The sequence below is a fragment of the Sceloporus occidentalis genome, unplaced genomic scaffold (assembly GCF_023333645.1).
Source record: "Sceloporus occidentalis isolate IW3139 unplaced genomic scaffold, rSceOcc1.0.p SCAF_30, whole genome shotgun sequence".
NCBI lineage: Eukaryota > Metazoa > Chordata > Lepidosauria > Squamata > Phrynosomatidae > Sceloporus > Sceloporus occidentalis.
Window position 1 is genome coordinate 7683058 of NW_028317010.1, and position 16141 is coordinate 7699198.

Sequence of the window (16141 nt, forward strand, 5' to 3'; positions counted from 1 at the left end):
TTGCCGGACGGCCTGGGGTGAAACCTGCAGATGTTCCGTGCCCCCCGTCTCGTGGTACAGACAATGGTTAATAAAATTGTAAGTTTATTCCAGAAGCTCTGCTGGATTCCAGATATACCTTAAGCAGACTGGTTTTTGTTTGGGGAAAACAAGAGGGTTCTCCTGTGTTTACTCCATCCAAGTGTGATCGGTCAAAACAAGCGTTCACGGTTAAGGGAGTTTCAGTAGCTATAAAAGTGTGCGCCTGTTCTTTAGTTCTTATTCTGTGGCTGAGTCTTCACAGTGGAAGATTCTTGCTGTGTTCCAGGATTATAACGCCATTGATCTGGTCTCTCTTCAGGTCTGCACCAATGGACACTGATATGGATTACGAAAGGCCCAATGTGGAGACAATAAAATGCGTAGTCGTGGGAGACAATGCAGTAGGCAAGACACGTCTTATATGCGCAAGAGCATGTAACACCACCTTAACTCAATACCAGCTCCTGGCCACCCATGTACCAACCGTGTGGGCCATTGACCAGTATCGTGTCTGCCAAGAAGTAAGTTAAGAACCGAATCCTTGTGATATTTACAGCATGTTCTAGCGTTTCTTCTAGTTCATTCTCCACTATGATGTTTGCAGTGGCCATGCTTCTAAAGATGGCATTTCTTTGTATGGAGCAAACTTCATGCAAACTAGTGTTCCTATTAGCTTCTCTTTAAAAATACACTCTCTCTTTGCTAGGAATACAAATATATATTAATATTAAGTCAATTTTTCTGAGAGGTCTCTTTAACAAATTATTACCCTCAATGTGTTCATTGACCGCGCAACATTGTATCGCACATCAACCAGTTAAGAAAGAAAAAAGTATAGTTAACACAACCCGAAGTTGTAATTGTTATAATTGAGTATGTTGAAAAGTAGTTTTCAGATTAGAAATTGACGGCAAGGTGCCGACCTACAATGCATATCTAACTCGTTACTCTTGAAGAGTCTTATTTTCCTGCTCAATAGAATGTCTTTGAATATTCCCAGAGAAGCGGATTAAAGATCTACCTTTAATCAATGAGGAGGCTTTGATGTTAGTTGATGTTGCTGGTGAAATATAGGCACCAACCAGAATTATTTAACAGTGTAATATTCTTAACACAAACAAAAGCAGGGCTCCATGGAGTGTTGGAAATAATAATAAAATATATATATATATATATATATATATTTATTTATTTTTTATTTATTTATTTTAAATTAAAAAAATACAAGACATAGCTTACTGTCTGTTTTATAACTCAAGGCTACTTCATAATAGGAGTCTACAATCCTGTACATCCAAAGACAACTTGCCAAGTAGAGAAAAACTAAACCGGAGAGTAGAAAATGCATGTGTGTCAATGCTGCGGTTTTGATCTTTTTCTATTTATGGCATCTAGGTCCTTGAACGCTCCCGGGATGTCGTGGATGAAGTGAGTGTCTCTCTCAGGCTGTGGGACACTTTCGGCGACCATCACAAGGACAGACGCTTTGCCTATGGAAGGTAGGGGAAAAAAAATATAACGTTTTGTGTAGCACAGCACAATGTACCAAGCCCTGCGAATATCTGTACAGACAAAGAACTGAGTTTTCCAACGATTAATGGCACACTGTATTAAAAGCACAGGCTCGTATTCTGTTTCACGCAGTCTGCATATCTCATCCATAGCGCTAACTCTGCAAAGCAATGAGCATTGACCTTCTGTGCTACATCTGCACTTTCACACCAAGAAATGTCCTGCTGTCAGTGGCAGTAAAAATGTATGCATACATACATACATACATACATACATACATGCAAATGTACATATACATACATGTGCATCCTGTCCATTTACTTTCCTCACATGGTGTATATTCTGTCTGCTAGCTTCACAAACGAGGAAATATTTGTTATGGGCCCCACGTGAGGTAGGCTACCCTTTGCTAAACCATTTAATCTAGCAATAAGCAGACACATGCATCACAGGGGTTTATTCACTAAAATTGTATGTCTCTGATCGCAGTTTAGTTAATAAACCCCAGAAGCACATGAAGGATGGATTTGTAAATATTGTATTTTAGCTAATCCAGGATTCTGAAAAACAGCCATTTACCATTTTGGTGCTGTTGATGCTCTTTTTTTTTCAACTAGCAGTGACAGGTTTGTGTTTTTTGTTTGTTTGTATTGCTGGTTGGGTTGCTTTGGTATAGTTTGGCCACAAACATGGACAAGAATGTGATACAGCGAATGCGACTCTTTGCAGCCTCAGTAGCTGTTACTATGTTACACGGCCGTATCTCCTTTCCGGCTGTAAATCTTCCAGCCTTGTGTGGGGCGTAATTTCTAAGAACGCCCCACAAAAACAAAAGGCTCCAGTTTTGCCTCTTTTAAAGCCGCAGATACACTAATCCAATGTGTGAAGGCGGCTGTTACAACAGCTACGATTTTTTTTTTTTAGGTGCTTCTTAAAAACTAGAGGTCTTGCGTCATTAAACTTACCGTCCTGAAATCTGCTTACACAATTACGTTACAGTGAACTCGTAAGCTCTTGGATGCCTGAGGCTAATTGTGTATACAACTTTCTAGAAACTTATTGTGCATGCGTTCTAGAATGCAAATTCCTCGTTTGACACCAACTGCAGGTTATGAATGGTAGAATATACTTTAGTTACCGACTCACCTGAGCCCAAGCAGGCATCTTTAAAATGATATGGTGATAATGACATCATAACATACAAGAAATATTGCACACAAACAAACGGGTATCAACCTCCCCCTGAAAATAGGTACAAAAAGAAATTATAGTCAACAATGACAATTTCGTGTGTCCAGGTGTAGGAACGTCTGGTGCCTCATGACCCGCATTATCTCTGTAACCTTTACTCTTAGGTGGTAGGCCCACTTTTAGGCTTACATAGTTTGATGTGAGGACTCCTGGTCACAGTGCAAATTCCATGTACACAAAGAGCTGATATTCTTACAAATTATCAGAATATTGTGTAACTAATGTCAGTGTGACACAAAAAACCTTCCTCTACATAAACTTGGCATTGTGGTCACCATGTGGCTAGGGAAAAAATGCTAAAGATTAAAAAAAAGCATATAAGGCAAAGAAAAGTGCTCCTCACCGCCTGTTTCTGGACCTTAGTTGATCTTCCCATATGGTCTTTGCCTTGTGCTAGAAGTCCTGCGTGTAAACTGTTTACAGGAGCTTGTCCTCATTCAGGGTTACTTTCCTCGAAAGGCACGTCAACTCAAAGACCTAATTACTTAAGTGTTTACTTAGGATTAAATATTGGCTGGAACATATGTGCAGGAACAGCAAGGGCCGTAAGTCTTAGTCAATACCGGCCTTCTATGTTAAGTAAATATGCCCTTGTATAAATTAAGCACATGGCATTGTGACTCTTCATATGATCTTCATGCAGTGAATGCCTTACAAGGCCTTCCTCCATTTCACATCTGACACCTTGTGTCCCTGCAAACGTTATACCTGGGCTTGTGTCGGGTGCAGTAAACTTGGCTCTGTAACGAGTGCTACATTTCATGCCAGGTTTCAAAATGTAGTTTGTGACCAATGGAGAACCGGCAGAAAATCCTACAAGCAGACAGTTGATACCGAGCAAACAAGTCTGTTTTGCATATCCTGTATCTTATAGTGCTGTAAATTATATATATATATATATATATATATATATATATATGTGTGTGTGTGTGTGTATATATATATATATATATATATAAACTCAATCGTCAAAAATTGAAGCAGTCACAAGACGTTCCACAAATAGATTCCTGGTAAGTAAGTCCTGTGACTGCTCCAGTTTATTTTGAGTTTTATTACTAGTCATTTGACTTGCATCAGGGTATTTTGGACATACAAACCATTAATTTGCAGGTAGTTAGTATGTGTGTTGTTCTTGTATTTTCCCCCCAATAATTTCATGAAATAAATATTACAACAGTAGCACCCTTTGTAGATTTCGTTTGGTTAAATAAATGTGCATATCTAGAAGTGTTATCTATAAGTGATACATTTTTGATCATAAAAGCTGCCATGAAGTCTTTCAATGACCTGGAAAATGTCCTGTTATGGGGAGAAACCAGCAGTGCTTGTTATTAGCATATTATTTTTAGAAACTGTTTAGTAATGATATTCCCGCAGTCCTAGAGAAAACTAGAAAAATAGCAAATAAACAAAACCGGCGTTGCCAGTCCTAGATTAGATCATGATTTAATGCCAAGCAGTGCATTGTGTATATTGTGACAGGCCTCTCTTTTCCTTGGGACTTTTGTCAAGGATCTTGGCTGTAACCACAGTCTTCTAGGGTAAATGAAGTCCAGGACACATCCAGCTCAGCTTCAATGTTTATTTTAAAGGAATAAACAGCAGCAGTTATACGTAGAATAACAGTCTTTGCTTTAGCACTTGCTTAGGACAAAACAGGTCACAAGTTACCATCAATATGGCTTTGCAGAGAGAAACCACCCCTCAGTTTATCAGCTCTCCTAGCTGGCATAACAGTGGCTTCCTCTCTGAATCAGGCTCAATCCCTTTAACCTTCTGCCTGCTAATTAATCAGCCACAGGTGAGCTGCTACTTAGTCCACACCTGTGGAGCTCCTGTCCAGAATGCAGGCTCTGGACTGGATCAAAACAGCAATTAGTGCTGTTGGAGCACTGGCCCACCCTGCTCTTCCAGATGCTCCGCCCCAGGGACCCTTACCATGTTTTGCAAACTGCCAGTAGTGCAGTTTGTAAACAAACAACATATTTCCCTGGGACATATTTTAACCCCTTCGCGACCTTTGCCGGTTCAGGACCGTCATAACAAGAAGGTCACTAAATGACCTTTGACGGTCCTGAACTGTCAAAAAATTAAATAAGCTTAGAAAGTGATCAAGGATCACTTTCTTCGCTTAAACGGCCTTGCTGCAATGCCTCGATGTCGAGGCATTCAGCAAGGCCGAGATCGGCATCGGGGGCCATGTCTGGCCCCTCCCCGGGGCGTCAACAGCCGCCATACATTGTATGGCGGCGGACGCCCGTTTTAAAAGCGGTTAGGAGGCGATCAACGATCGCCTCCTAAACTTAAATGGTGTCGCTGGAATGCCTCGATCAGGAGGCATCCAGCGACACCAAACACTTACCTCTGGGTGGGCTGTGACCGCTCCGGAGAGCGGTCACTGCCGCCGCTGCCGGTGATCTTCGCCATCAAGCAAGATGGCGGCGGCCCGGGAAATAAAACAATAAAGACGAAAAAGTTCGCTAGAGGGTCTCCAGACCCTCTAGAGAACTGGCTCCACTTGCTGGTTGAATACAGGTACTGCATTCAACCATGCAAGTCAATGGAGCCCAGCTTTCTAATCACTATGTGATTAGTAAAATATTCAAAAAAAATAAAATAAATAAAAAATGGAAAAAAAAATGTGCTAACATTTAAAAATAATTATGCAGTGATGTCACTAGATGAACCATCCAGTACCAGCAAAATGTGTAAAAAAAATATATAAAAAAAAGTATTAAAAAAATAAAATTAAATTAAAAAATAAAGTTTATTATTTTGAGCAAGTGCTAAAATTTCTCAAAAATCTCAACAAAGAGTTAAAATAAAAGCACTTCAAATACCCAAGGGGTGTCTAATATATAAAAAAAATGGCTGATGGGGTAAATTGGAGTGGCCTAGCTCAAAGATAGGGCATAGGTACAGACTGACCAAAATGGAGAAAAAAAGCGCACTTCCCAAATGTGGCATTTTAAATCTGAAACAACCCGACAAACCCATGCATGTTGGGTATCACTGCACTCAGGAGATGTTCCTGAACACACATTGGCGTGTTGTTTGACAGTGGCATATACCAGGACCTGTATATCTATAACTAAAGTACAATTTGTGTGAAAAAAAAATAAAAAAAATTACTATTACAAAGTTTGACAAAGTGTAGTTCTATAATTGGTGCATGGAAAGGGTTAAAATAACAGCATTTGGAATACCCTGGGGTGTCTAGTTTTCAAAAATATATGGTTTGAATGGGTTAAATTGAGTTAACCGGCTTCAAAGATGTTCCAAAGAGGAGATGGAGGCAGACTGACCAGATTTGTTAAAAAAGATTTGGAAATCATAAAACGCTGCTTGTACTTATTGCCCTATAACTTACAAAAAACAGCAAAAAAACATGAAAACATTGGGTATTTCTAAACTCAGGACAAGTAGTAGAATCTATTTAGCTAGTTTTTTTACTTGCTTTTTTAGGTGAGTAAAAGATTTTTCAAATAAAAGTCATAAAATGTGTTTTTTTTTCAATTTTGCACCGTTTTTTTAATTTTTTTTATAGTAAATAAGATGATACGATCAAAATAATGGTATCTGAAGAAAGCCCATCTTGTCCTGAAAAAAACAATATATAACTTATGTGGGTACACTAAATGGGTGAGGAGAAAATTACAGCTGAACACAAGCACCACAAAAGTGTCAAAACAGCCTCGGTCCCACAGGGTACAAAACGAAAAATTAGCCCGGTCCTTAAGGGGTTAAAGCAGGCTACTATTGACCAAGGCTGGTCTAATATACCTGCCTTCTATCACTTTACCACACCTTTTGTCACAATATATATATATATAATCAGTCTTCAAAACTAATTAAAAATTGTATTTTTAGCCTGTAAATGGTGTGTTTAATAGAAAATCACATAGCACGCAAAGGTTTAGGTGTCTTAAGCCAACCTGATTGCTATTGACTATTATTGATGGCATGCAGTCATTTACACAGCCATTGGCCTTTGAGCAAGTGGTATTTGTGCTTTTTTGCTGAACGTGCCTGAAACCGATCGTTGATGTGCTTTTCAGGTCCGATGTGGTGGTACTGTGCTTCTCAATTGCAAATCCCAACTCGTTAAACCATGTGAAAACCATGTGGGCGCAAGAAATCAAGCACTTCTGTCCTCGGACCCCTGTGATCCTTGTTGGCTGCCAGCTAGACCTGCGTTATGCCGATCTGGAGGCTGTGAATAGAGCACGGAGACCATTAGCCAGGTATGCATTGCGATACGGGGTCTACGTTTTGTCTGCGTTTAATCTCAATTTAGGGCCCAGCAGCAATTACATGCTTAGTAAACAAAGCCATGTTTAATAAACAAAGAACAGATTGCCAACACTGAAATCCAAACCTGCAAAAATATACATTAAATAAACATGAGGCTTTAGTGCTGTATTTTGAACAAAACTCACAAGTTCACCTGCCACGTCAACATTACAAGTTACAAGTTACATAGCTAACATATAGTGGCTGGACTACCAGACCGAACAGTCGTTATGACGCAAAACCCTCTGTATAGCTTAGCAGCAAACAGCACCATTATTCATGTGTTCTTTGGTAACTATTTGTATTCATTTAACATATATATTTGTTTTCTGTCTTAGGCCAATAAAAAGAGGGGACATATTACCTCCAGAAAGGGGAAGGGAAGTTGCTAAAGAGCTCGGGATTCCATATTATGAAACTAGTGTGTTCGATCAGTTCGGTATCAAGGATGTATTTGATAATGCAATCAGGGCAGCGTTGATTTCCCGACGGCACCTCCAGTTTTGGAAATCCCATCTAAAGAAAGTGCAGAAGCCGCTACTGCAAGCGCCCTTCTTACCCCCGAAAGCACCACCTCCTGTTATTAAGATACCAGAACCCGGTGCGGCCAGTATGAATGATGCTGGCGATTTGTTGGACAATCCTTTGTGTGCAGATGTATTGTTTGTTCTACGGGACCAAAAACAGATCTTTGCTCATAAAATTTACCTTGCTACCTCCTCTTCAAAATTTTATGATCTTTTTTTAATGGAACATGAAGAGTGTCAAAGTCTTGTTGATAGGTGTTCAAAGAAAGAAAAGACCACCAAGGACTTGCTCATGAGGACACTAAGCCTCGATACTGATGAGGACACCGATGTAGCTTCCTTGAAACCCTCCAATGCCTCGCTCCGGATATCAAGGAGCGATGACACTTTGTTAACCAGTGACTTTGAGGAGGAGGATTGTATTCGCCTATCCTCATGGAGTAAGGGTTTCCTGAGTATGCACCAAGAAGTCATGGTGAACCCTATCTCAAACAGGACTTGTACAGTGACTGTAGTACGGATGGATTCCTCCATACAGTATGGGCCTTTTAAAACAGTTTTACGGTTTCTTTACACGGGACAGCTAGATGAAAACGAGAAGGGTTTGATGAGAGTGGCTCAGATTGCAGAAATACTAGAAGTCTTTGACCTACGGATGATGGTGGAAAATATAACCAATAAAGAAGCCTTTATGAATCAGGAGATCACAAAAGCATTTCATGTTAGGAAAGCCAACAGAATAAAAGAATGTCTTTCCAAAGCAACCTTCTCTGGTGAGTATCTTCCCTAAATGTGCAATCTGTTGTCTTCAATATTATTACCCATACACTGGATTTTTGGTAATGAACCAACCAGTCAAAGTTAAAATCCTTCTTGAGCAACCATTGAAATGGTTTTATCTCTGTGTTGGATGTTGATTATCTACAATAATTACCAGTGTTGCTTCCAAACCTGCCTTCCATGATGGGAGCAACACTTATTGTATCGGAGAAAAAAATCTGCCAAGACCATGGTACATCTGGACTAAAAATGTCAAAAAAGGAAACACCAGTATGGACCACCATTTTGCTTAGAGCAATTCATGGATCCCCTGATTCCTCACCTGTCTCCATACACCTTCGTTGCCCCATTATCCTGGAGATTTGCATACATACATGACCGCTGTGAAAAATATTTTTTTAATATGTTGCTCATTAACGGGGTAAAATTATTCTACACACTTTTACTGCTTGCAGTAGACAAACCAATTAAATATTGGATCTGATGCCCAGAATGAGCTAATAGTATTACATAGATAATCTTGAGAGGTTATTTCAAGTGTATTTGGTTCAGTAACCCATCTCAAGAATACTCAACCAAGTAGTAATGTGTTTATTGGGCACAGTAACCCTTTCAATTTATATATAGAGTGAAACGTAAAAAAAATAAATACATTAACAAAAACCATGTGAAATTTTGTTTGTTGTTATCCTGGTACACAAACATCTAGGACACTTTCCTTTATGGATTTTATAGGGACGCCAATTACTCTGGGTTTTACGTATTTATATTTTGCCTTTAAACAGTTTATTCTGTAATACTAAATTGTTATTTTAATGTCTGGATGTTGAATACTAGGTTCAAATATTGTTACAAAAAAGAGTTAAATGTTTATAAGAACAGCGAATTTGCCATATGTCGACAGTGCCAGATACCGACAACAGCTCCATAGTAACCATTCGATCATGAGACTCGCGTGCACCCACCAGAAGCCAGGGAACCGTGCCAAAAAGGAACTTTAGTTCCGTGACATTATTTTAGACAAATATCTACAGGTGGTTCCTAATAACAATAGTGAGCTGCATTTTCATTTTTGTCGCCCCTCGGCTAAATGGCGTTACAAAACACAGAGAAATTAAAGAGAAACTCCTCGGGGAGTGGGGGAAGGGGAATACGGAATAATACTGATACAGAGTATCAGTTCCAGGAAACTATGTCAGCTCGGTCTTACTGATAACCTTGGTTTTTATCTTTGTTCCAGATGTGACTTTTAAATTGGATGATGGAAGCATCAGTGCCCATAAGCCCCTTCTAATCTGTAGCTGCGAATGGATGTCTGCTATGTTTGGGGGCTCGTTTGTTGAAAGTGCAAACAGCGAGGTACAAGGAGTTTTTTTTTCTCTGTGACTATTCTTAACTCTTTCCTTGGAAACGGGATATCCTGCGTGTCTTAAGCTACATTTCTTTTCACAACGTAGCCACAATCCTGTTCATAAGCCCTTATTCGGGGATTCTCGCTGCACGAGAGACAGGGCAACATTTTAATGGGTCAATAATATCCTGTTGTAAATTGGTGTTATGGAAAAAAACAAACTTTTTATAGGGATAGATAAGTATAGATGGATAGGCACACCATTTTCCTCCATCTATCTATTTAAAAGAACATTTGAGGAGGGTGACAAAAGGAAAGCCCAGCTTCCTTGAAATCCTAATCAGCCAATCAGATAATGGTAAGAACTTAAAGTATGGCCCTTAAATAAGTTACCCCCATTAAATATAGATTAGAACTTCCCTAAATATCTTTAAGCATGCGGAACCACTATATCTCAGCAGTTCCATTCTTGACCCTGCCATGCCATTGATACAAGGGGCGATGCGGAGACATCCCATGTAGCCAGATATTTACCCCAGCATCAAGTGAATTTTTGTGCTTTTTTTATGATTGACTTGATGTTTTTCTTTTAACATGATGATGGTATTGATCCTGTGTCAGTGTTAAATGTATGGCTCAGCGAACGTTCTTGCATGCTATGCATTTCTGTTATTCCAAGTAATGTGATCCTTTTTTTTCTGTGTCTGCCCTTGCAGGTTGTTCTTCCCAATGTAAGCAAATTGTCAATGCAGGCGGTCTTGGATTACCTATATACCAAGCAGTTATCATGTTCAATGGAAGTGGACCCTCTGGAGCTGATAGCATTGGCCAACAGAATCTGCCTTCCACACCTGGTTGCACTTACTGGTAAGCGAGGCGTGATATTTACATAGATTTCGCTTTATTTTACATTTGCCCGCACCATCAGTGGTGTTCTGTCAGCTGCCTCCTTTGTTGCTTACCCACTTCAAGGGGTTCATTTGCTTACAGTGAAATCTACTCTTAGAGATGTGCCTTAGCAGGGTACTGGTAGTTGTTGGATTCATTCAATTTTTTCTTATATGGCCCAACAATCCTATATCTTTCATTTATATTTTTTAGATAACAAATAATATAGATAGACCTGGAGCCCCCCCCTCCCATTTAATTGCTGGTCAACACAATTTAGAATAACAGTATATTTTCTTTTTAATGGAAGACAAGTAGATGACAGTAAATATGCTTAGTCACACAATTGTTGAGAAGCGGCCAGAGAAGGCTTCATTTAACGCCTCACCTGTGATGCTTTGTGATGCGTGAAGAATTTAGTCATTTGCTCGCTGTGTAATTATTAATATGTGTCCCTTTTTGGTCCCCATTAACCGAATTCTCATCTGCACTCCACAACGCTTAAAAGTTGCTTTTAAATTGTCTAGGTAAGCTGGGGCTCTGCACCTTCTTTGAGATATATTCCCCATTCACGCACATTGGTTTCAGCAACTGAGGTCCGAATGGCACAAGTGGGGTTAGCAGTACAAATATTGTGTTCCCGTAAAAAAAAAAAAATGTAAATACATTTATTTTGCATTATTTCACTGATTCACTTTTTGTCCTGAACACCACAGATGAGAAACACAACTTTTCTTGTGTTTTATATACAGAATATTTGTAATGCGTATCATTCAGTGTACTTTGTGTTTTGTTCTGCAGAACAGCATGCTGTGCAGGAGCTGACCAAGGCTTCGGTGAACGGCGCGGACATTGATCAGGAAGTGCTGACCTATCTGGAGCTTGCACAGGTCTGGATTATTGCTTTTTTCACCTTTAAGGAATTGTTAGATTCTACGCGGGTTGGTGACATGCAGGCAGAAGAACAGCAGCTGCAGAGGTCCTAATCTCGCACAAGGGATTATCCGGCTAAGAGTCACACAAAGAGTATTTGTTCATATAAGGGCAAGGCATTTGTGCTCTATAGATTCTCAAGGGTTCCGTGGCTGGGGGCCATTTCTAGGCTTTAAAGAGTGCAATGAAACTTTTTATGCATAAGTGTAAAAGTCTGGAAAGTGATTTTGTCACCCGGAAAATGGTGCGTTCCTCCTGATTTCACCATTGCATCAGTTCATATAAGGCAATAAGGCCGTTTTTAATAGATTCTAACAAAATTGTCTTTATTCAGAGATATTTGTGGATGAGATCTCTAGTTTGCTGTTCATTTATGAAGAACCTGCCTCTACTGAATGCACCAAATTCACCCACAAATTCCCATAGCCAACTATAAAACTGTTGCAGGTTACATTGGCGTGTATAAAAGATAGAGTTGTTTATGTGTCGTTCATTAACACAATGTTTAACAGAGCCGTAAGCTTTACCACAGCCTTACGATCCGGAGCGGTGTTCCGCCTGTCCTGTTGCATACATACTGTTGAAGCAAGTAATATTAAACGCAGCATCCGGAACTCTCTCCAGAAATACTTTAATCATGCCAGTTATTCAGCATTTGTTATTTAGTGGAGAATTGTGTCGTTCCAGGCTGCGATCATGTGATCTGGGCACTGAAAAGTCTTGTTGGCATAGTGGAAGAAGAAGCTTCTCAGATGCTTCTGTTCCGTGTTTATGTTTAAACATATTGGAGAGTTTTTTGGGTGGCAGAACTGCGTATTTCTCTTTGGTTAACATGTTAGGACAATCGCTAATATTTTGTCAATGAGCAACAGATGCCTATTTTCTTAATAGATATACGTCTTATTCAGCATTGATGTAAGCATACCAGGATCACATTCAATGATCTTTATCCAAGCTTTCATGGTGCATTACATGTCTATCTAACCTTATAATCACCGTCATGTGATAACCTGCTGTTCAGGTTACATAAGCTCTTAACTAATGGGTCTGTGACCTAGAATGACGATAGTAAAACAGAATCCGTAAGTGCATTTCTTACAGTTTTGTTTTTCTCATTGATTTGTTTTCATTCTTCATTGCAGTTCCACAATGCCCATCAGCTGGCAGCCTGGTGCCTACATCACATCTGCACAAATTACAACAGCGTGTGCTCCAAGTTCCGCAAGGAGATAAAAGCTAAATCTGCAGGTATGTCTTTTTTTTAGACTGGGCATTAAAAAAAACAAAGTAATTCCTCATTGTTTAGATTGTTTGTTATCCTTTTCGCTAGATTGAGGGAGAGCTAAATACTTGAATTGCTGTTTATAGGGCCAGATCATGCGATTCTTAATTTGGTGGCGTTTATCCACTAAAGGGATAGTTGGCAGGAAAGTTTGCAGAAGAGACAAGGTTTCAGCTTCCTCGCTTCACTATTTATTAGGAAGGTTCAACACCTTTGAGCTTCTGCTGTAGGAAGACCCTGGATGGTCCTGTATGATGTATAATTAAATGGGAGATGAGACTGAAAGAAGGTTACTGGGGTTGGAAGCCAGATGTGTTATATATTTTAAAAATATGTTTCTTTAGAAAAGATGTGAGCCCCAGGAAGTAAAGACTTTAAGGGTTAGGTGTTAATGATTCTAGTGCAATGTTTAGAAGTGGCCATGGCAACCAATGGAATTGTCCAATCACCAGAGCTGGTGATAGGACCACTTTACAAACTTTGCATCATAATCTGTAATTAGTAATAATTAATAATTTTATTATTTTTGTACTATTTGCGCAGAAAATCAGGAATATTTTGAAAGGCACCGCTGGCCACCTGTATGGTACTTAAAAGAAGAAGACCATTACCAAAGGGTGAAAAAAGAGCGAGAAAAAGAAGACAGTGTGCTTAACAAACATCGGTCAAAACGCAAGTGGTGCTTCTGGAATTCATCGTCCGCAGCCTTTGCCTAAGCAATGATTTCATTGCAGACTTGAAAAAAAAAACATATAAAAAATGTAAAGTTAATATGGTGTCTTAACGTCAAAAAATATGCTGTACAGTAATTAGGTTTCAAGCACTGATTTGAATCCACATGTGTGCATTTATTGTTTATGGGATCAAAGCACAATTTCACTTCAAGCAGGTCAAAGACTTTCATGGCTGGAAGGCTGGTGACTGATCACTGGCCCAACTGGTGGCGCAAAGGATTAATGCTTTGGGAAGCAGACAGAAGTTAAAGTTTTACGATCACCTGTTGCAATACAATGTATATTAAGGCAATATACATAACACTAAACACAGGTATATCTGTTTCGGGAGCAAAGTCTCACCTTTTTAAGGTTTTTTTTTTTGACACCACATTCTTGGTGGTGAGACTAAGGAATATTGCTTTGTTACCAATACATATTTTCTATAATACAGTTATGTGACAGGTGGAGCAAAACTTGTAATTTCTGCTCTCAGTCTTGTGTTTTCTTGTATAGAGATCACAATGTGTTGTCCAATAGTATTATGTCAAGCTAACCTCGATAGCAGGTGCTCGACAATCACTCCGTTTTGTGTATAACTGTTATTGGGTGAGAAAATAAGATATCAAACAAATATTCAAGTTCAGGTACTTCTGCTGTGTGATAACAAACATTTTTTGATCCACTATTTCAAATAATGCAGGTGATGCTTTTAACCCCCATATCATATACCGTGTTCCACAAATCCAGCTTGCTGGGTAATTTTAAACATACCATAACCCATGTTGTTTTACTATTTCAAGAGTAACATAATTTCTGAGAATCTAAATTCTGAATTCTTGGCCCCTGGTATTCAGAGGGTAAAAGGTTTTACTTAAATATATTTAAAGGTGCTGTTCCACTTAGACAAAACATTAATTCTGCATTTTAGTATATTAAGCCAAATAAGCCTTAGCAGATCTTTCGTGTGCAGGTTTAATTACATAAAACAACAGAAATGTATAGGAAGTTTTCACTCTCAATGGCAACATCCTATTAGTGCCTGCTCATATGTCACATGACGTGTTTCCAGCAAAAATTGAGTGAGGCGATCTAAAAAAGTTTGTGGGATTGGGAATTCAGTTGGGCCAGAAACTAATATTTCTAATGCTGCATTTAGTTAAAAAAAAGTGTTACATTTAGCAGAGTGTAAGCGGAACAGCATCTTTAATGCTAAGAAAACCCAGCAGGCTGAATTTCCAGCTTCATCAAAAATGTTTTTGTACTGTCTTAAATTGTCTATATTGGAATTCGTACATTTAGATTGTTGGTGAACACACACACACACACACACACACACATCCGAAAGGGCTTTATTCACAGGCATATTCAGGGCGAATTTTGGACCCATCTTAGTGGGGGGTATAAGTGTTTTTATGTGTATTACCTAAAATATATAACTCATGCGGAACCATCTATTGATCATGCAGTCTTCCACCTTTAGTGTCTACAAAACATGATGAATATTGTCTTGTACTCTAAACACAGGGTGTTATAACTTCTTCAGGTGAAAAGATATAAGGATTAAGCTTCTGCTGTAGCTCAGTGAACAATTGATTTTATTAAGACATAGATCTGCAGAATCTGCTTATTCTAGTGGAATTGTTACACGGTGCAGATGCTTGCAGTGTAAGGTTATACTTCCTTCACCTCCTTCCTTCATGTGTTGTGAGTTAATCAGTGTTAACTATTTAAAACAATGCATACAAATATTTTTTGAAAGATCTGAGATGTTCCTGTGCCACATTGCCAGACTTTATATTTTAGCAGTATAGCGTTCTTGTAACCTAGTAATGAGTGCTCTTTTATTATAATAAGGCTTTGTGATTGCTACAACAATAGGACAGAGCTTGCTACAGTACGGTAATATTTATGTTAATATGGCAGATTGGTATATAGCATAATGCCTCAGACCTTTGCCTGAAATGTAAAAACAATAAGGGTCTTTGAATACGCCACACATCACCCACTAAGGAAAGTGGAAGTTGGGTGATCGCTCTTGGTCCCTTTCTAAGTATAGAGGAACGATGTGGGTCTGTAGGCTTAGTAGAATGAGAAGGGCTTATTTGCCCCAAATTAGAGATCTTCTGCTGAAAGCCATATAACCTTTTACTGTTATTAAGGCTCTAATTAAGGTTCCTTGTTGGCAATGCTCGTTATCATTATGGACGTGGGTGCCACAGAGTACCTGTGTTAAATAACAGAAAATAATCTATTACGAGTAGGCTCTCCGTGGAATGGATTGAGAAACTAGGTAGCATGATTTACTGGGGATTTTGTTACAAGAACATAATTTGGGGTATAATCTGTGGGAAAAATGAGATGAATTTAAATTCACAAAATCATGGAATTTATTCAAAACAATTAACTGGTTGGTTTTATACAACCAAATCTATGATTGCAAACTTGCCAAATTGTTACAAACTATACAAACGCACCTGGGGTATATGCAATAATATCCAGTTGTAATCTTATGTCAGTTCATTTAACCAAGTGGCTGGTTCATTTGGTTAATGCAGCCTATGGCCTTTTATCTTTGTGGTTATTT

At 39.0% G+C, this 16141-nt stretch overlaps 1 protein-coding gene across 1 annotated transcript; it reads left to right on the plus strand.

The window, feature by feature from the left end:
• The first annotated feature begins 350 nt into the window (after window positions 1-350).
• LOC149299002 (rho-related BTB domain-containing protein 1-like) lies at window positions 351-13557 on the plus strand. Its single transcript, XM_089486911.1, has 9 exons — window positions 351-542; window positions 1417-1520; window positions 6846-7031; window positions 7419-8380; window positions 9628-9746; window positions 10455-10605; window positions 11428-11516; window positions 12702-12807; window positions 13385-13557. Exons 1-9 carry the CDS (start codon window positions 351-353, stop codon window positions 13555-13557), a joined length of 2082 nt encoding a protein of 693 aa, XP_089343037.1.
• The last annotated feature ends 2584 nt before the right edge of the window (window positions 13558-16141 follow it).